The sequence below is a fragment of the Lichenostomus cassidix genome, chromosome 4 (genome assembly GCF_008360975.1).
Source record: "Lichenostomus cassidix isolate B80296 chromosome 4, HeHo_3.0, whole genome shotgun sequence".
NCBI classification, from domain to species: domain Eukaryota; kingdom Metazoa; phylum Chordata; class Aves; order Passeriformes; family Meliphagidae; genus Lichenostomus; species Lichenostomus cassidix.
In genome coordinates, this window is record NC_139484.1 from 60,319,727 (window position 1) to 60,342,209 (window position 22,483).

At 37.4% G+C, this 22,483-nt stretch overlaps 1 protein-coding gene across 2 annotated transcripts in view; it reads left to right on the forward strand.

The window, feature by feature from the left end:
• The window catches only part of CTNNA2 (catenin alpha 2), a 448,404-nt gene that overhangs the window by 347,131 nt on the left and 78,790 nt on the right, over window positions 1–22,483 (forward strand). For both annotated transcript variants that reach the window (XM_085059503.1, XM_085059504.1), the window contains exon 9: window positions 7,003–7,155. In XM_085059503.1, the coding sequence (XP_084915629.1) occupies window positions 7,003–7,155 (153 nt within the window). The remainder of the gene's footprint in view (window positions 1–7,002; window positions 7,156–22,483) is intronic.

A 22,483-nucleotide genomic window follows, 5' to 3' on the forward strand; every position in this document is an offset into this window, starting at 1 on the left:
ATGTGGGAGAAGCTCAATGGAAGTGTATTGTGTTGCTACATTACAAATAAAAACCCCACAAACTAGACAAAGAAAAAAAAAACCCCACAAAAAACCTACCAGAATATATTTCAAGAGATTTCTGTTGATAATAGTTTTACACAAAGTAGCTTTCACTGTTCTGTAGTGTCAGCTAGAGAATGACCTATAGTCACATCAGCTAAAGGAACTTACAGAAGTTTGGATTCATAACAACAGCTTCAAATGTTGGTGTTCATTATCAATAATGCAGCAGCATGAGGTAGGGAGCACTATAAATGTGGAGGAAAACATTGTCCTTTTCCAAAGACTTCTCTAATTCCATCTTCCTAATGGCTTTATGAGCAATGGCAAAGTACATAGACTTTAATTGCCAGTTGGGATTTCAACATTACAGTTGTTTCTTAATTGACATTAATTTTGTTCACTGACTCTATTTTTAAGTGTTATGAAATATCTTTAATGTTATGTTCTACTTGTTATTAAGCAACCAGATTTAAAAGGTTTTGTTTCCAGCTCTTACTGTGTAAAAAATTACCGCAAGGGAGAAGAAAACAAAGTATAAACAAAATGAGAAAAAAAAAAGACAACAAATCCCCAGAGAAAACAAACCCAAGAACAAAACCCAGAGTGTGATCTCACTGCTGTCAGGGGTTTTTGAAAGGCATGGGTGATAATTGATGGTATCAGATATCTATCATCTCTGTCCATGGAGCAGGATCTGCTCGTGACTCTGAGTGACTCTTGGAAAAGATGAAGAGAAATCCATTTTTGCAGAACACAATCAATTTTTAATCTTGTTTCAGCCATTGTCTGGCACTCCAATAGACAGGTCTAACCAAGAGCCATCATCAGCTTCCATTGGGCTCAGCCTGTAGGTCTTGGAAAAGCTGATGACAATATTTACTGTGCCAGGCTGGATTAGGTGGGAATGCAAGTGTGACACATGTGACATTTATGGTATTAAAGCTGTAAGGCTTCTCCTTGTAGTGAGGAGAAGTTTATTAAGGATTTTCTTAGAAAATTTCCTTCCCATCTTGACCAAATAGCTATTTAATCTCCCAAAAAAAGCTTTTTTTCCCTATTAATATTTTTTTTCCATTTACTGTATTTATTTTAAAAACCCCATAAAGTTCCAAAGCCACTCTACTTGATTTAAATATTATTTCAACAGAGCCTGAGACAGTATATGAAGCTACACAATATGCTGTGGATCTTAGTTTAATCTTTGGATTTTTAATCCATTATCTCTATTCTTCCTCATTACCCTTTTCTTTGTCACACCTCTTTTGCATCAGACCCTTTAGGTTTGCAGTTTTGGTGACATTTTTGACACTTGACAGTCCTCCTCAGTTTTCACAAGGTTATTTTTCAAAGTTCTATTGCTTTTCTTCTCTGCTGGGGTAACCTCCTATGGTCTTTCCCTTCTTTGTTCCTACATGTAATTTCCTTTTCTGCAATATCATCCTTCCACATTCACTTCCTCACAGTTCTACCTTCTCAGGTCATACAGAATGCAAAAGTTAATCACTGTCTTTTCACTTCTGGGTTATTTTGACTTCACTAAAGCTTTTCAGTGTCTGTTCAGCTCCTACCTGTATTTCTGTTTTTCCCACATTTTTATGGGAATCTCTCTGCTGTCCTCTACCTGTTAATGCCCTGTATAGTTCTTTATTTTTAGAAATAATGAATATTTAGTAGAATCCCAGCACTGCCATCAGAGTTGGGTCTTTACTGTTCTATCCAGACATGAAAGACAGAGTTCATACCCTGATAATCCTCACATGTTTGGGGGGTATGTGATTATCTTTCCCCCAAACATATAATTTTCCCCTCTGCTTTTATATAACAGCACTAATATTTTTAGCGAGCCTGAGGCTTGCTCTTGCTGAAAAATTCTTTTTTGAAAAGGCAGTATAAAATTTTTGTGTCATGAAAATTGATAAACCACCCACCTTAGGCCCTCAAAAAAACCCCAACAAACAAACAAACAAATGTAAATCAATGGGGATTAGATACCTAAGCATTTGATAACTGGGTTTTTCCATGCTTCAGGCATGTACCATTTTGAGGAATCCTTTGTAGTGCCTATGACTAGGAGGAATGTTTTTGTGTTTCTTGTACTCTTTCAAATTTCTGGTCAAAAATTGTCACTTCAGCTTGCTTTCTGTTAGTAAATTCACCCCCAGTCTTTTCCTGATTCTGGCAGTTTCTCTTTAGGGAGAGGAAAGCTTACATGGGGAAAAATACATTAAAAAGTTCAAACTGAAAGAAAGTGGGTTTAGAGTAGATCTTAGGAAAAAGTTCTTCCCTGTGAGGGTGAGGAGGCACAGGGTGCCCAGAGAAGCTGTGGCTGCCCCTGGATCCCTGGCAGTGTCCAAGGTCAGGTTGGACAGAGCTTGGAGCAACCTGGGATAGTGGAAGGTGTCCCTGCCATGGCAGGGGGTGGAACTGAATGGTCTTTAAGGTCCAGGCCATTTCATGATTCTATGAAATATTACCTGTCTTTGTAACAGCATTTCTTCCTGATTTTTTTGTATCATAAGCTCAAATCTTACATATTTTTATTAATTACATTCCATAAATCTGTAGTTTGGGTGTCCAAGTGTGATACATGTTTTAAATGTTAATCTTTTTCCTGTTTGATCTGCCAAGCCATAATTGGTGGCATTACTGTCCACATCCCCCAAGTTACCATTCTGTGGTCAAATCCTCAGGTGACAAGAGTGTGCAGAATTGACTGAGACTTTCTCTTTAGCACCATTCTGCAGCAGCTTCTAATGGTCACTGCTTTATTCTCCAGAACTCAATTTCACAGCATATTGGAGGTGACACACTTTAACTGCAGTGGAGAAGGCTTTATTTTCATCCCTTTCAATTAGATTAAAGCTGTTTGGGAGTGCTCTGCAGGTGCAAACTGGAGCTGGGTTGCAACTCACGTTAAATGGAAAATGGTGAATGAGGTGCTCCTTGGTAAACTTTTGTTACAGGCAGCTCTGCACTGCCAGGCTTTGTAAAGTTTAACAATCTGCTGGAGTCATTAATCTCCTGCTGTGGCTTTACCTTCCCGTGTCAGGATTAGACATTTAATTCTCTACTAGACTGTGAGTAGCACTGAGACATTTTGGTTCTAAAATTGTTATATAGCCATGGAAAACATCATTTTGGTGGGCATTTAACCTCTTTGAGCTCAATTATGGCTGTGAACCGACGATGATAAAACAGCCCTAAATAGTGCTTAGAACAGTGGAACATGATGCTATCAAAAACAGCAACTTGACTGTGCACCATAAACTGACTGAACTGACTGAACTGGAAGGACATAAAATCTGCCATGTGGGACACCATTCATGCCTTCAAAAATATTTGCAGGCCTTGATGTTTTCTTTCTGTATATGGCAAATTTATTAATCTGTTAGCTTTATGTTCATTAATAAAGTTTTCTCTGTGACACAATGAATTAAGCAAGGGCTTAATTTAACGTGCTTCCTCCTCTAATAAATGAAGTTTCCTGTAGTGGAATTCATGCTTTGAATTCACCTCTAACTTAAAAATCCATTGGGGGGGGAATAAACCTAAAGTGTATTATGAGTAATAGTGTGTATCATAGTATTTACATCAGAATGCAGTAAGAATTAAAGCACTGCAAAGACTTCTGTTAGTGCAGGTGTGTGAGCAAAGCTCTTGTGCTGGTTTTGGAATAAAACATGATGTGCTTGTTTTAGGACCATTCCAGTTCAAGTCACAGCCTTCTCCCATCCCTTTCTGAACTGATATTATTCGTGCAAAACTGAAATCTCTGGGTGCACAGGGCATTGCTTAGGCTGGACTTTGCTGCAGCACACACAGGAACAGGCAAGATTGGTTTTCCAGTAGTTATTTACCTTGATGAATAGCCCTAATTGGATCAAAGAGGCTGGTAATGGTGAGGCAGTACTTTTAAATGTCTTGTCTTGTGCCATTAATATTACCTTGTCATGTATCCATTTGAGCTGCTGGATGAATGTCTTTCCTTCATACTCCTGTCACATTTAACAAATGATTTTTTCAAGTCCTTCTTTATAGTTTGTGGTGAAGGATGGCAAAATCTGCGGTTTCCTGCGTTCATAAAACCTGTTAGCTCTACCTTTCAACTTCAATGCAAGGGCGTCCTAAAACTCAGACAACAAATTTCTAAAGAAATTATAATGCCTGTTTACAAGACAGGCCAGAAATATTCTTCTGACATCTATGATTAACACAGCAGAAGAAAAATAGAATGTATTAATTTTGTATTTATTAAACCTGTGACAGTCAGAGTTCAGACTTTTTTCTTCAGCTGCTGCAGTTATGAACCTCAGAGGACAACACTCAGTCATCATTAGAAACAAGATATCCATTTTATTCCTTCATTTTGATTCAGCTGGAACTCTACTTTATATTTACTATAGTAAACCCCAAACTGCTGGTTAGCTGATGCTCTTGCTGTCCTTTTTATTGATCTCTGGTATGTGGTTGTAGACTGAAGATATTTAATACTGATGAAAATAAGCTGCTTACTTGAACATCCTGACACTACTGTTACAATTCCATGGGGCATATTGTTATAACCTGATCTATAACACCACATTAGCTTAGATTAAAAATTGAATTGCTTGTTCATTGAATAAATACAAGCCTCTGGAAAAGATCCCTCCTTATGGAACAATACAAACAGAAAAGTGTCAGTGCTCATTTAGCATTTAAAGTAAGTTTTTTCAGTGCAGTGGACAGTAGGTTTTCATTGGCACATACAGAACTTGAGCAAGTGGATTTTTTAGAGGATTTTTCACTGAGAATGAGATGGAAATCTCATGGGATTTTTAAAAGTGTGTTCCTTTGGAAATGCTACTATTTGGCCTTTCTTGGTGCAATTGGGCATCAAAGTCTTACTGTGGGTACACAAATGAGGCATCTGGGCTGGAGTTTGCCAGCAAGCACTGTGAGATGGATGTCTGCAGAGGAGAATTATGCAAATTTATGATGCACTTTCTCTGGCAGTATTTCACCCTTAATGCTGGCTGTAGGTGAAACCCTTCATTTGATAGAGAATCACAGAATATCCTGCGTTGAAAGGCACCCACAAAGATTATTGACTACAGCTCCCAGTTGTCCTGCACAGAATAACCCCAAGGATCACCCCCTGGGTCTGAATTTTTAAGTTAAAAAATTTGTATAAATACTGACTGGAAATCTGTCAGCCACAGAACTCAGGGTGCTATGCTGCTGCACTGTTCTCTGACACTTATCTTAGAACATTTTTTCCTTCTTCTTTTTTTCTTACAATGTTTTGATGTACTCGGAGCAATATTAGTATTTATATTGAGATGGTACCTGTGAAAACTATTCATGGGTCCGGATCCCATTGTTTGAGATGCAAACAGACCCAAAGGATGGTCTGAAAGAGCTTTTAATGTAAGGATAAAATAAGAGTCAGCAAGTGGATAGCAGCAGATTGATGAGAGCAAAAATAAAGAGTACAAGATGGAACTGTAATAGGTGGTAGCAAACACACAGAAGCTTCCAAACTGTTGGCAGGTCTCTGATAGATGATTCTTTTCTTCTTTTTGTCTTCTTTCCTCCCCCTGTTTGTATGTTTTACTGACTTAGCTATTTTGAGTGCCTTCAATCATTTTAAAAAGCGGAAAAAAAACCTTTCCAGGTTGAATCTGAGTAGAATTAATTTTTAAAGAGAATTGAGAATTGCTTAATACAGTGACTGCTTCAGTTGTGATGGAAATAAAAGGATTACCTCCTGCAAGCACATATATGCTACTTTGCTTTGCTTGTTTTCACTGCATCACTCAGGGAATGAATGAAAATATTCAAAGTTAGCTTTCCCCTTATTCAAATAGAACTAAGAATTGCTGTCATCAAACAGCAAATGCATCTTGGATTGTGTATTTGCAATGTCTCACAATAGGCCAGTTTTCAGTGTGATTGGGTGTTTTGATGGCACCTTATCTAGCTAAAGCTTTCTTATCTGGACTGCAGAACAGAGAAAATTACCTTTCTGGATGGTTCATCTAACTAAAAATGCATGATTTAAGGAGACTAATGTCTACCCAGACCTCCAGGCTGAATAGCTCTCAGCTTATGTTTGAGTCCACAGTTTTTCACTCTTAACAACCCAAAAGCTGCAGAAAACATAATCAAGATGTTTCTGATCCACAATCCCGCAGAGCAATTAGGCTTCCAGGAAGAATTATTTAAGCTTTCAGTCACCTTTCTGGCTGTCTTTCAAATTTTAGTGAAGTTTGACATTAATTAGTGGTCATTAGCAAGGTGGAGAAGAAGTTAGTGACATCATTCTTACAGTAATATAGTTTCAAACAGATGTTTATATGGACTAACAGGTGTTAAATCTTCAGTAACTTGTAAGGTGGGGTTTCTTTTCCCTTGCAATGAATTGTAGTATGTTTTCTAATCTGCCTGGAAAATGCAAAAAAAGGTTTTCTGTTTATACTTCTTGGAGGTCTGTGAAAGGGAATACAAAGCACAAGGCATCTGCTACACAAAATATTAATTATTGCATGGAATACTATTCACTGGAGGAATTAGAGAAGGCTTAGAAATACTCAGGCTAATATTTTTAATGGTTGCTTGAAGTTAAGCTCCTTAATCCATATTTGGCTTTTTAGTGAGCTGATCTGTTTTTTCAAGTAGTGTGGAGCTTTCAATTCTCATCAGTTTGCAGTGTCTTATGTGAGTTATCACCATCATTCTGTACAGATCCACTCAGGCCAATAGGATTAGGTGTATGTCAGCACAAATCCCAGAAGTTTCCCCACCCTAGGCCTTCAAGTTTTTAACTTTGCTTGCTGGAAATATTGAAGAAAAGAAAGCAAAAAGCCTAAATTCCCACCTAGCACTGTGAGATGCGACACATCAGTGCTTAGATATGAACGGTGGGAATGTGTGCTGATAAATGTCCTTTATTCACTGCCCTGCTCTCTTTTGTCACAGCTAAGGAAGGCAGTGATGGATCACATATCAGATTCCTTCCTGGAGACCAACGTCCCACTGCTGGTTCTCATCGAGGCTGCGAAAAGCGGGAATGAGAAGGAAGTGAAGGAATACGCTCAGGTCTTCCGTGAACACGCCAACAAGTTAGTGGAGGTAAGTGACCTCATGGACACTGCCAGATTTCCAGCTGGCACCTCTAGGAGAGGCAAGAGCAGTTATACAATGGAGGAAATGTTAGAAGTGTTGTTTCGGGAGTTTTGGTCAACTTTATCCCGGTGATTGCACAGGAAATGTTGGGGTGACTGGCAGAGCAAAGTGCTGTGTTTCAGTTGTTAATTAAAGCAATTAAGCATGTTAGAATGCTGTTTTTTTGCAGTATTTTGTCAAAAGACACAAGCAACAAGAAGTAAATTTCAATTAACTTTACTAATAGTACAATTGAACTTAATGTCTGTTAAGTAAAAAGCCAAATAGGTGCTTCACAGTCTGGTCCTAGCCAAGGAATGGACTAATTACTTGTCTTGTTAATTCTGAACTTAATTACTTGTCAGACTAAACTAAAATAGGGAAAAGGATGTGTAGAGAAGGCAGAGCCTCAAGAACATACATGGTCTTGAAAGACCTGCATTTCATATATATATATATTTATAACGTTTCCTCTTTCTGAAGAAACACACTGTGTAAAGTCAACAATGATAATTACAAGTCTTCAGGGATGATATTGAAATAGCTGTATTCTCCCATGAGGAGTATAAAATATAATCTTTGAAACCTTGGATACTCATGGAATGGACATCTAATAAAATGTTGAAAATGTTCATCTCAGTTTGCCCTCCAAGAGATCAAGAACTATGAATCATGCTTGTGTTTTTAAAGACAAATATAACTCAGTGATCTGCTTGATAACACTGTGTGGCATTTCTCTGTTCTAGCATTATTTGGAAGGCTTTGTAGCCCCTTTGCAACATACTTTCTAGTTCCTTCATGTGCCATTTAGCAAAGGGAAATGCTATTAGGGAGCTACTGATCCGACAAGTAGTGAACTGTACATTTGAATGTCTTCTGTTAAAACAGGACTCATCCTAATTCTGGAAATAGCTGGAAGATACATAAAGAGAGGGAAAAAACTCCAAATAAATATAAAACCCCTCCACAATGTTCATAGTTATAATGGCAGAAGAGTTGTAGGCTTGTATACAGTGAACATATGTGGGGTTAGTGTTACAGAGCCACGTCCTCCGCAGATTTGCCACAAAGTGTTGCAATGACAGGTCTAATAGCATTATTAAAAAAGGTAAAAGTAGCTGAGTAGATATTTTTAAAAATATCATAAGAGCTAATGGCATAAAAGGAGGAAAAATACTTTTGAGGGGTGTAGTTAAAAAAAAAAAAAAAGCCAAAAACCACCTGCCAGAAAAACCCACAACTTTAATGGGAAGAAGAAAGAACTGTAATGCTGTTAAACTGTCAGAGGGTAGGTTTAGGTTAGATCTTAGGAGGAAATTCTTTACTGTGAGCATGGTGAGACCCTGACACCCCCAGAGAGGCTGCCCCATCCCTGGAAGTGTCCAAGGCCAGGTTGGACAGGGCTTGGAGCAATCTGGGATGGTGGAAGGTGTCCCTGAACATGGCAGGGGTGGAAATGGCTTGCCTTCAAGGTCCCTTCCAACCCAGGCCATTCTGTGATTCTATGAAACCAAACAAATGAGCAGTTTTAGTCATTTAGCTCTGGTTTCACAAGCCTAACATTACATTAGATTTGTATTTTAGACCAAACTGGAGGTTGGGTAATGATTTTTGACATTATGTGGTCATGTTTAGCTACCAAAAAGCAACAATGATGGTACCAATGGATGTTTTGGGCCTAATACCTCATATTTTTATTCCGTTTAGGTTGTTCCAGACTATTATAAGCAGATTGTTAATTAATTATTGTGTTTCTCTGACAGCTGGTACTAGTCTGTGGGTGCATTCTTACTTTCTTTCAAGGGGGGGTTGTTTAGGTGGTTCTTGCCCTTTTAGTTGTAAGAACTATTTCTGGTTCAGGTAAAAAGCGTCTTGAAGAAATGAATTTCTAGTGCAAGTGAAATTTTTAACCCCGAATTTCAAGTTCATCAGACTGCAGAATCAAATAAGCATTTGGAATATATTTATGTTCCTTATACACTGGATTTTTGCACTTCAAATAGTTTCATCATTTTTACTTATTGATGCACAATGGAATCTCAGCAGATGGACTTCTGTGGTTTTGTGGGTCAAGTATCTTGCAAATAGTAAAGTGTGGTTTAAAGATGAGGCATAATCAAGTGACTCTGAAATGTAAGATGCTTCCCCAGGCACGGGGCCAGAGCTGCTTGCTAAGATATGCAAACACAGCTCCACTGAAGTGCGTGGAGTTGCACTTGCTCATGCTAGAGGAATTTGGCACTGCAAATTCAGTGCTGCGAAAAGTCTGTAGTATTAATCATTAATTTGGAAATCAGAATCTGAATTTCTTGGATGGCTCACCGAGCTCAATAGACAGCCTGTCAAAAGGTCAGGAAAAAAATAATGCATGTTTTAATATTTCTCTCCAGAAAACCTACATTTTTGTCATCATGAAGAAAATGCACTTCTTGATATTTGTTGAATACAAATGGCAGGCTTTGCTTTGCATAGCCAATACATTTTAAAAAACATACTTTGTAAGCATGAGGCTTATGGAGGTTAACTTCCTTTTATAGTCCATATAGCAGAATATTTAAATCTTCTCTCAAAAACTGTTTTCATTATATAATATTTTCCCTTTCCCACCTCTTACCATAACATTGATAACAACGAAGATGGATTGTCATTTTTCTTGACGTTCACTGACAACTAGATTTGTCTATGGGTTTTGTTGGAAATGCAGAGTGAGGTTTCACTTAACTACAATGTAAATCATACAAAATAAATCAAATTGCCATGCAGATTTTCAGGGTAAAACATAATAATATAATAAAACAGAATTTGGATGGTACCACTCCGTGCTCAGATGGGTGACTCTTTTGCTTGGAATAATTTTTTAGCATCCATCTCTCAACTTTTTTTCTGCCTTCTGAAACTGAGGTTAGGGAAGTGATGGTGCCTTTCCAGGTCATGATCTTTACCTCATGAATACCTTTCATGTTTTTTAAAAAAATAACCTCTAATGACTGAAAGTAAATGCCTGAGTTGTAATGCCAACTTCAGAAGTGACTTTGGGAAGTAATTTAATTTCTCTATCCAAGCACCTTCATTAGTAGCATAAGGTTAATGACAGATAATTCGAATACCTACCACACAAAGGCACTAGACTGATAAATCAGCTCAGGTTTATTCAATGCATCTATCAAAGCACTATAAGGAAGCTAATTAATTAATTTTCATTATTCTGTTTAGTAGAGCTTCCTTGGTTTAACTGTTGGTCCTCTGGACTTGTTCTTGAAAAATTAAATTAATAAATCCAGCAGGTTTTCCTGGTAGATGAAATTCAGCATCCATTAAACTCTTAAAAGCCACGGTAGATGGTCAGCTGGAATTCACATTATAGTGGATTGGATCAGACTTTCCATTCTCAAAAGGATGGACTTAAGTCCAAGAGATTTCTACTAGTTATTTCAATCTGGGGAGTTTTAATGGTTTTGTGGAAAGACTTCACCATTTTGGTGGTCAGTGAACCTTTACAAGAGTTAAATTCAATTGCAGTATTCTTACTTCCAACCAAATTTGAATGAGGGGGATTTTTCTTCTTCAGCATGAACTGATGAAGCACCAAATTTAAAGCACCTAAAAATCAACTTTTGAAAAGATGATGCCTTAGCAATTTTGCATGAATTGATTTTTACGAAAAATTTTGTGGAGCCCACATGTATCTGTCAGTTTCATCTCATACAAACTTCAAAGATGTCTGGAGACATGACAAATAATCAAAGTTGCCTTGTAAGATCACTTGGCTGGAGGAAGAACTGTGTTAGGCAATGGCTGATGGTCATTTAAAGTTGATGTAGGGCAAGCAAATCAATAATATCATCAGGTTGGTTGGTAATTTGTAGCAGATGAAATCTAACAGCACCATTCTGGTTTTGGTTTATAGTCTCTTTGTCCATTAAGTTTGCAGGAGCCTTTATTAACTTTCTCCATGTAATTGCCACTTTGAAGAGGATAATGGGATTACTTTTGGGAGGTTAGAAGTTTGGGTTTTTTAATATCACAAAATAGAAAAAGGAGAAAAATTAAGTATTTGAACTTCTTTATAAGACAATGCAGGCTACCATTCATTTTCTAAGAATTGTATCATTTGGAGCTCCCTAATTCAGACTGACTGTAAATTTTCCCTTCATGAATGTGGAAACAGATTTGCACACGAGGGGAGAAAAAACCACTTTCAATATGAACAGCACAAGCAACAAGAGCTGTTCAGTGACCCCTTTTTATTGATCTGGTAATGAGAGAAAAGGGGAAAAATTGTGAAAGAAGATTTTAATCTGTGTGGTCGACAGTGAACTTAATCTCAGTTTACATCAGCATTAACAGAACTAAAACTCAACCCAGTATTCTCTCTTTCCAGAAATACCTTTCAGAAAAGCAGCATTTGGTTCATAAGAAATGGAAAACCAGACTTAGGGAGTGAAGATGCTCTGTGTAAGACTGCAATGCACTTGAGGTTGATGGAGTGCTGACAGTTCAGGGTGGCACTTCCAAGAGGCACTGGTGGCCTTCATAAGGAACAGATGACAGCATTTTATTTGTGCTTTTGTAAATATTGTATAAGTTCATGAGCTGACAGATTTTAATTCACAACAGACAAAACCCAGAGAAACAAGCCTAAGAAAAAAATTTGGCTCATTTATTTCTGCAACTTTAGTTCAAGGAACAAAGACTGTTCCTGCTGATATTTTCACACATACTTGAAATGTTCTATTTCTTTTTGTTTAAGTGCACACCACTGCTTCATCAGAGTACACACCCAGCTGTTTGCTCCTGATAATGGAGAAAAAGTGTCAATATTCTGTCATAGCTTCTGCATCCAACTTGCATCCTGAAAAATGTGAACATCCCTGGGTTTCCTCTCACAGACTGATCAGCTTTTACTCTGTAATTTTCTTTTAGCTGACATTAAGCTAGGTAAGAAACACTATTTAGGAGGTGGAAATCCTTGCTTCTAATCAAGGAGTGTTAAGAAGGTCACAGATTAGTTTAATTCAAGCTCTTCAAGCTGAGAAATTTTATTTGAAATTAAAGCTGTGAGCTACCTTTGTGTCCTAGGGTTTCATCTGCTCAGCTTTAATTTTCATCTCAGGCCTTTCTTCCCTGTGTGGGCAACAGATGTTGTTAATTCCTAATAAACATCAGGAGTGCATTGACATAGCCAAAGCCACAAGTCCAATTATTTGCAATGAGACAATGAGAAGCTTGAATTCTTTGAGTGAAGTTCTTGAGTCCATCCTGCAGCCAGATCCAGTGTCTGTTTCTCCCCCTTGGAGGGGAAAACACCTTTGAGGCAAAATGAACTCCAGTTCTTTCAGGATAGAACATTCAGGTAATGCAGTATCATGGGTGAACTCTTTATCCTGCCTTTTTTACTTCCTGTAAGCACTGGATATTGGTAGTCCCCTGGGATCTCTGCCAGTTCCATCTTCTGGTGTCGATTAACACTGCAATGAAATCAAAGTGCCTTATAGAAAAGGTGAGACACAGAAATAGCTGCTGCTTTGTGACTTTTAGAGCCTCTTGTGTACCTGTCCCTGAAGCAGGGAGGTTATTAAAGGAGGTAAATACTCAGTGTCTGCATTGTCAAGACTGTTTTTGTCCAAAAGCCAGTGCTGCCTTCGGGTAAAAAGGTTTAGAGTCTGCTGTGGGGGAGGCAATAGCAGAACCTCTCTGTGACCTGTAAACTGCATTGTTAACACAGAAATAGGGGGGAAATTAAACAGTTTGGCAGTGGAGAACTTGGCTACAGCAGATGCTGATCCCTCAACATCTGCCCATTGATAGGGAAAGCAAGGAATCCAGGATGGCTGGAAGGGGTGGAGCTTCCTTATCTTGTGGTTATTTTGGCAATAGGGCTCTGCTTCCAAAATTTCTTCCCTCTGATAAAAACACCTGAGTAAAAAAGCACACCAGAACCTGTGAGACTGTTAGCTTTATCTGTAATAATCATTTTCTATTCATTTGTCCCTTTTTCCTTCAATTGCTGCACTTCTGCATTTCATAGCAACAGCAAAAGGGTTGAAGGATAATTTTATTTGTTCACACATATTTCTGTAATGTAAATAATAAGCAAATACTACATGCAGTTGGCAACCTGGGGGTAATGATGATGTTTTTCTTCCTTCCCAGGAGAGTTCAAGATTAAAAAATAAATTTGAAAAAATACTAACTGGCAAATTGGTGTAGAGTCCCCCATGTCAGGTGGAAAGCATTTCTAGCTTTGGGACTGTAAACATAAAGCCAGTACTGTGCTCATTCTGTTATCTGATTTCCTAGAGGTCATAATTCATTAGCAAATGACTGTCATGTAATTGGAAAAAAATGCTGGAGGATTTCCTACCAACAAAAGTATAATTTGGCCACTTCTTGACATTTTTTAATGTAATTCTTTCACATTTTTATGTGTGCTCTGTTATTTATTTTCATGAGAAATACCTGGTTATCTCCTTGCAGCAAAATTTATTTGTAATAATTTCCCAGTATTTTCCAGTTTCCTGATTTTTTTTAGGGAATTAACTTTTAACCATGCTTATTTAAGGCCTCTGTAAAAGAGGTCAAATCCAATTACTCCCCTTTTAATCACTGAGTAATATTTAATTTTTAATTTTTTTTACTGAATAACATTCTCTGAGCAAAGACTCAGTTCTTCAGTCTGATCATGCTCTCTGCTGTGTGATTCATATTTTCCCAAAATAACATGACTCCTACAAACTCTAGTATGCATTTATATCCACTATTCCATACAATCTGATCACAGCTCAGTCTGTGTGATTTCTAACTTGTTAATAATACAATCAACAGCTCTTGGTACTTCTGTTAATTAATTGAGTGCATAAATTAATGATTCAGCTCCTCCAAACCAGTTGTTTGAATTTGTAACCTCACTACACTAAGATGCAATGCAACATCTGGCATGTTGGAGGTTCCAAGGGAATATTTTCTATACAGCCCCACCTAATTACCCTCATTCTTTATTTTTTTCCTCTCATATCCTATTTGAAACAGTGTTTTATTTGTGCCATAACCAGAACTGATGTTTTCCCTTGTGCTTCTTTAAAACAGGTACTTCAGCCTATATTCTAAAATCTGTAAGTTGGATTAATTTTTGCTACTCAAGACAGTTTAACATTTTATTGCTCTGTAAAAAGTTTAGCATCTTGGCCTTTGCTCTGTGCTGTATTAACAGAGTTGTATTTTAATCAATAAATATGAAGGACTGTGTTTTACATGAGCATCTTAGGGTTCACTAGAAGAGTTTATTTAGTCTTTCCTAGAGCACAAAAGTTAAAAGAGCTAATGGGAATGGTGGGGAATGAAAGGATGAAATAGAGGAATCTGTGTTGCTATTCCAAACTCACAACAAAATATGAAATTAAACAAACAGTTCGTATTACTGTGGAGAAAGGGAATTTGTCATCCACCATTGAGCCATTTCAGGGCAGAAATAGAGGGGTTAGAACTATAAAAGAAGTCAGAAAATTCAGTGAAAGCTGTAAGAATTTCTGAGGAAACTGAAAAAAAAAGAAGCATTTAGAAGGAAATAGTGAGTCAGAAATAAGGGAGAGCATTCAGACATGCTCAAAAAATGAGCAGATGTCCAAGGAAAATTCATGTCAAAGATTTGAGCACAGAATGGCATGTTTAATGAGGGAGCTTTGAACTGATGCAAGAGAAGGAATTATCATCTTTTATCTAGAAATCTCATGGTCTTGAACAAAAGCTATAGCAGCTTTGATTTAAAAAGATGCTGCAAGCAAAATATATATAGCAAATATTCAAATACAAACCACTGAGTAATAAAATGGATTTAATAATTTAATAATCCAGAACAAAATATGCATCTAAATCCCATATCAAGGTACACTGGGGTTGCACTGGAGTGTTTTTTTTGCTTCAACTGATGCAATGTGTGGGTTATAGTGGATTTTACCCTGTTTTTTTTCCATCTATCCCTTTTGTGGGTTTTTGCTGGATTTCCAGGTGTTTTCAGGAATAAAATGCACCTTTTGCCATTTTGGATTAGTTCAGGAACTCTTGTTGTTGTTGCTGTATTTTGACACCAATAGTCTCAGCCTTGACTGGGCTGTGCAGCTTTAAAATATTGTCTGTCAAAGCAGATTCTCAAGATAACCAGCAGAGTCAGATAAAGCAGTCTCTGTTTCCCCCTGGATTGTTGTTATTTGGACAAAATATTCATCTCCTGCTGGAAGGTTTTGCTGCAGAATTGCATGAGGGAAATGGGAGGAAAAATCAGGATGAGGATATGAATGGACAGAGTACGCTGTGAGAAATAAGGATTTGGGAAAGCTGCTGGGGTAAAAGAAGGTTTCAGGGTGAATTTTCAGTGAATTTATTCATATGTGTTTGTAATGCTGTTGCTGAATGTCAAGCACACATGGGACCAGATTTTTTTTTTTTTTAAACTTATTGACAATCCATGGATTCAAGAGGAAAATCCATCATTTCACGTAGATATGGATCCAGAAGTCATAATTGTCCTAAGTAGAAAGTTGAGCTCCATATGAATGAGAAAACACATTGGAAAACCTCATGACATAAAAAAGCAACAACTTCATTCAGAAAATATCTAGATATTACTGAGTAAAATATTATAAGCCTAATAACAACTTTTCCTAGTGTTTGAATTTTTTTTTTACCTTAATTAAATTTCCAAAGATAAAACCAACCACCTCCCTATTCTGTTAGAATAACTTTATAACAAACGTGGGGATCACGCTTCACTAGAAAATCTTTTATGAAATATTGATGATAATAAAGGAGGACTGACTCCATGGCTTAGCATGAAAAAGCATTGGTTTCACTGCTTTATTTCCAAACTTGGCTTTCTGAAAATCTAATAAAACAATTAAGTGGATTTTCTTCAAAGTTCCAGAAAGTTTTTCCTATGGCCTCAGAGCAGGCAGGAGGAACTTCAGCCTGAGGAAAACTTCTTAAAGAACTTTTAAGTAGCCGAGAAAACGATTTTAGCATGAAAGTGTAATCTCCCCAGTAAGTTTAGTTTCACAGTACACAGGTTATAAAGCTCCTGTTTTCATGATCCTCAAGTGCTTCCAAGACTTCAGAAGTTGAGGAAAAGTGATTCTGTAACCCTTAATCTCTTTACAATATGTTATGCTTGAAAAAGCTCAAGAGAGAGAAGGGAGGAAAATCAAGATTTTATCAATGCCTGCACTTCCTGCAGTCAGAAAGTCTGTAGGATTCATGCCTTGCTTTTGGAAGATGAGAAACTCTGAGGCTGCTGCCATCACCCTAATGATGGGGTCATTATATTTGGGTGAGAGAGTCAAGTCCCTGCTTTGTAAGGAGAACCTTTTCTCACAGAGCCAGAAATGGTGGTGATGCTGTCTCCTTGCAGTCTCTAATTTCATACTTGTTACCCTCTGAGGCTCCAGTCAAAGGACTCCAGTTTTTATTTCACTTGTAATGAAATAAGGACAATTTTTGACCATAGCTATGCATCAGCTGTTACCTTTCCAAGGCACAGTTTGTACTGTTCATAGCTTAAAGGGATTTTGAAATATCACCATGCCCAAGGAAACAGGTAAGAGCAGCCATGAGATCTGAAACCACTGTTTGTGACATGGCTGAAAGTGCCATGGATACCTTTTTGTTACAGAAATCTGTCTTGCTGCAATGTCAGAAGGAACATGAAGGCACTCGGTGTATATTAACAGTAGAAGAAGGAAATTTTTAAATAGGAGAGGGGAAAATGAGAAAGAAGTGATAATGATACCTTATTTGACTCAGGCCTCACTGGGATAATTATTCTTGCTGGGATGTCAATGTAGAGTTTATGTAGGAGTGGAAAATCCCTGAGGCTTTGTGGTGCCCTTCTCAGGTAACAACAATGTCAAAGGACATCCCTTTGAACAAAGAGTGTTTGGTGATTTTGTTGGTTTACAGCATAAAAATTGAAGAGTAGGTAGGAATAGCTGCTACTGAGCACTGTTCTTACAATATTGTGTAACATCAAACCTCTCATCATGCATAGTATTGCAAATAATCACTGAGTTGATTCAATAATATCAAAATAATCACTGAATCACCTTGGCACTCATGGGTTTAAAGAAAGTCAAACATAAGTCAAACACCTAAATAACACAAACAGGAAGCTGTGATGCTTCACATTCCCAGTCTGTGGAGGAGAAAGCAGGAGCTTTCGCCTGAAATTTTGTACCTTGGCTTGTGCAGGAATATCTCAGGATATTCAGGAATATCTCAGGATTCCAGGACTATCTCAGGATTCCTGTAGTCTTTGCCCATTTCATTGGATACTGGTAAATAAATAAATAGGATGAACAGATCACTGTCAGCCTTATACAAAAGGTTCTTCATCAGTTTAAGAATTACACTAATTTGTGACGAATGATTTTCAAAAGCCTAGCAGATAAAAGCATTAACACCATAAATCATTCATTTAATCTGGTTATTTCCAGTCAGTCCTTTATTTACTGTCCGCTCAATTAAAAATTGAGGTTAATGAATCTTTCAAATGCACTATAATATTCTAGTATTCATTATTTCCCCCTTCCACCCCAGGTAAAAATCCATCTTTTTTTTTCTCCTCTCCATCCCTTTTTGCATTAGAGAGGCACTTCTGAGTCACACCATATATTTTCATTTCTGAAAGTCGCTGATAGCAGTTTTCCCATCTGAAATGATGTACAGAGAATGAGATGGCAAAAAGCCAGGCAGCAGTAGGAGCTCTGGAGAACAAAGTACAGTTTTACCTTAAGTCTTACCTTACAGCTTTCTGCCTTTGCCTTTTGCTGCACAAGTTACCTTCTTTCTCATCCATGCCATGGCCATAAATCATCTTTTACTTCAGTTTTATTTCCAATAAAACTCAGAATTCTGCTGAGAAACTTGCATTTCTCTCCTCATTTCTGAATTTGCTGATTTGCAAATGAATGAGGTGTTACCCAAACATACCCAAAATTGGTAGCAATCATCAGAATGATTCATCATTTTTATGCATCACAGTTACAAATGCAAAAAAAATTCTTCCCCAGTGTTTTTGCTGAGCCAAATCCCATTCCTTGTTGTTACCTGCCTTCATATAGTCTTTTCTCTTGTAGAGGAGAATTATTTCCATCTTCAAAGCAGGAGAATAGCAATTTTTGTGATGTTTGACACAAAAGTTTGGCATTTTGCACGCTGTAGATGAACCTGTAAAACCAGATGCTTGTTGGGGGTAAAATTATAGATTTTCCTCCATCTTCACAGGCACAAGGTCAGTCTCCATCAGTCAGGTGGAAACCCAAGGCTTCTAACTTGACTGAACTTTGAACTACAACAGCTCAGGTTCTCTTCAAATTTGGGTGATGCTTCTTGCTTCAAACCCTTTTTAGTGCTCAAGAGTGCCAAAATTCTGTTTTGCATCAGTTTTGGGGTTTGGGACTTGTGTGGGTTTTTTTGTTTCTTTTTAACTCAAAATGCTTTTAAAATTTCATCATTATTATGATCTCCGCTTTGTAGGCAACATCCTATTAGTGACCCCGTGGCAGGTGGAGAGAAAGGATCTGATCATTGTGATTTCTACCAGTGGTTCATCAGTGAGACTTGCACACTCCTTGTTCCAATTTCTGGATTTTAACCGTAATATCTTTTGACTTTTGGTTGACTTGTGATTTGCATATAACTTAAAATAGTATACTAGATACAAGTGAGCAAAAAACTTGGAGCATTTAGAAACCATTAGATGCAGCCTACTCTTTACTATATATAAGCAGGAAAAGTAAACATAGTATACTTCCAGGATTACTTTGAAATAGCTGGAACCTTGCTAACACACAAGATAAAATTAATTTTGCCCAACTTTTGCCTTTGATTAATGGTTTAACCTTTTAGATGGCTATTGTCTGCACCCTCTGGGACAGCATAGTAGGGAGATGGACTTTTATAAGGTGTTTTTTAACATCCTGAAGTAGGGGAGTCAGGCAAAATCTGTGGGATGTGTTGACACTGAAGATCCCTTTCTGTCTTGTGCATCTTCATAGGGATCTGCCATCTTCATAGCTCTCCTTTGGATGTTTTCTGATAGCTTTCTATAAGATAGAAAGCTGTTAGAAAGCATTCAGAGAAGAGCATTAAAGGTGGAAAAGGATCTGGAGGAGAAGCTGCTGTTGCCTGTGGTGTACTTCAAAATCTGCCCTCAGTTTCTTGCAGTGGGGATGTTTTGGTTTTGTAATTACCTTCTGGTGAGAGCTTGAAATGCTTCATTTACATCAAACCCTTCCCTTGCAATAACACCATAACATCAAGTCTCTTTGGAAGTGACACACCAGTGGCACATGTGCCTTTGGGGAGCACTGGCATTTCCCACCTCATGCAGGCTGAAGATACATTTCCCTGATAATTTCCTTTTAAACAAATATCCTGCAGCCACTGCCTGTGGTCATCTGGATCTTAACCTGTTTGATCTCCAAGCTTATTTTAGTTGCCAGTGTCTGTCAAAGATCCTCCTTTTTCTATCTCGTGTGCGTGGAAACTTCTCTTGGCATGTAACTCTAACACAGCAGATGGCACACGGTGCATCTTGGCTGACCTCTGCCTGCAGCGTTTAAATAGCAAAACTGATTTCATTGCCGTAAAATAAACTTCCAAGAACTTCTCACACTCGAGACCGAGCTAACAAGTGCCAGCTGCAGTTAGAATAGCTGAGGAGGGCAGTTTTCATAGTGCTTTCGTGGGATTGAAAGAGATTTCCATGGATTTTAATGAGAAGCAGAGGGATGAAATGCCTAGGAAACTTAGGTTTTCCTCCAGCTAAGGCAAGGAAATGAAAACAACGTTGGTAGGAGCACACATGGATTTTATCAGTGTTTCCAGAGTCATACTTGTGTTTCTCACTGTCATTTTAAGAAGATTTTCTCTTTGGCCTCCTTGTTATGTTGTTTTCAGCCCCTGATGCCCCCATTTATTTGGGATTTACCCTCCTTTCAGGCTGAACACCATTAGCTACCAGCTCTAAATCTTTAGCAGGCCAGGTTTTGTTTGCTACCATAGACTTCCTGGAGGAACTCAGGTGCTCCACTGCAAAGCTCAGGGATGCAATCCTCTCAAGAAAGATAAACACCAGAAGTTTATATATCTATTACAATGTAAAAGATTTAAAATTAAAGACGTAAAATTTAAGATTTAAAATGTAAAAAGCAGTTGAAAAGGACACTTGCCCTCTACATCTTGGCTTCTGACAAAGGGATAAAAGTCTCATTAGCATTTTTTAATCCTTTTTAACACTTGTTTTTCTTAAAAGATTATTATTATTATACCTTTTCACATCCTAGATTAATTTTTCATGCATTAATTTAGGCTCCCTCCTTTCAGCTTCTGTCCCATTTGTTGGGCTGGAGTGGGAATGCCTTTGGATCAGCTGACACTTGGCTAACACTGACTGGGGGTTTGAATATTATATATATAAAATCATAGAATCATATTCTAAAAAATGTTTGACAAATTCTTTAAAATTGTGAAAAATATATGGAATGCCTGTATTTTAAAAAAGCAATCTGAGATAACACAGCAACATATTTGAATGCTTGCTTCCTTTGTGCTGCTGTGAAAACATCAGGTGCTTTGTAGAAGGGCCTTTTGTTCTGATTTTCTCACTGATACCAACTACAAATGTTATACACACAGTTACAGATACAACCAGATACAATGACATGATGACACAGACATTGGAAAACTGATTCTCCTTTACCAAATGTGAGCATGCTATTAAGTCTAATTCCAGATGGCCTAATTTTTTTTTCAGTGTTTTCAAAAAAAAAAACCAAAAAACCAAAACAACTTAATGCAACTAGATAATACAGATGATTTCAATAGAAGTTATTACAGGAGGGAGGCAGAAATCTCTTTCTTTTACTCTCTGAATCCTGCTCCCTACAGCTTTTTCTGCACAGCTTTTTGTACTTGTTTTCATTTCTTCCTATGTGACTTTTTCTTCAGTAATATAATAAATAAAAACAAGCTCTTGTGTGTTCTTCTTTCTGTCTTGCAGTCTAATCACAGTATTTTCATTGAAATACAGATTTGAAAATAAAAAAGCCTGGCTATATTTCTGTGCATAAAGAAATGGAAATCTGAATCTTACAAGAGGGACTTATTTAATCTTTATTGAGATGATTTGTAGAAGGCTTGGAGGAGAGAGAAATAAAGGAGGAATATTGTGGCTTGAAACTCTAGCCACAATATTACAATTTCAATGCAATAAGAAACTTTATTACAAAGTTAAGAATACATCTTTATTATATAAATAATCATCTTCAAGAAGTTCTTTTGATTAAATTAAATCTCATGATCGTGCCTCGTCCTGCAACTCTGTCATACTTATGATAATTATTATTTTTTCATCTTGATGTCTAAGAGAGCCTTTCCTTGTGTTAGAAGACATTTAGGATAGAATTAAAATTTTAAATTAATTAAATTCTTCTCCCAGGATATATCAGATCCTGCACTTACCAGCAGAGCAGAATACTTGCCATGAAGGTGAAAGAGGCTGCCTGTAAGAACAAACAAGACTAAAACAGCAAACAAGCAAACCAAACACCTAAACAGGTGGCAATAAAACTCTGCTTATAGGCTGAATCTCAGAGAAATGAAGTACAAGAAAGATAGTAAATCATCATTCAAATTCTGTAATTATTCAATAATCTAATTTCTAACTCCAGTCCAGTTTCTAATCTGTAAAATCCAGAAAAATTCAAGCTCCATGTCAAAGAGCTGTTTGGGAAGTGATTCCAGAATTTTATTCCCACAATGATCACAAATCTTCTAAATTTCATTTTGAAAATCCTACCAGCATGTGAGGTTATTTTTTCCTCCCAAGCACTTACCTTGAATGCATTTGTAAAACATTTCTGTAGTTTCCTCTGAAGTCCTATTTCCCCAAACTTCCTGGGAACTCTTTGTTCCTTGCTGTTCATGCTGCTCTTTTTACACACAGGTCTGTTCTAGGTGAAGTTTTGCAATGGTTTGAATTAACAATTCATTGCATTTTCTTAAATTATCACTATTTCTTCAACATCTTTATCTGCTCCTGTCTTGGATGCTTTAGTTCTGATCTGGTTTGTTTAGTCTTTAAAACTGATTCCATGAATACGAGTTTTACAATAGATTATCATCTGTGCTTGTAGCCTGTCAGGATTGTTATAATTCCTTATGATTGATCAGGCAATAGAAATTCTCTTTCTGCTTAATCTTTTCCCTGCTCTGCAGTTACTTGCTCTGATGGGCATTGAGGTAA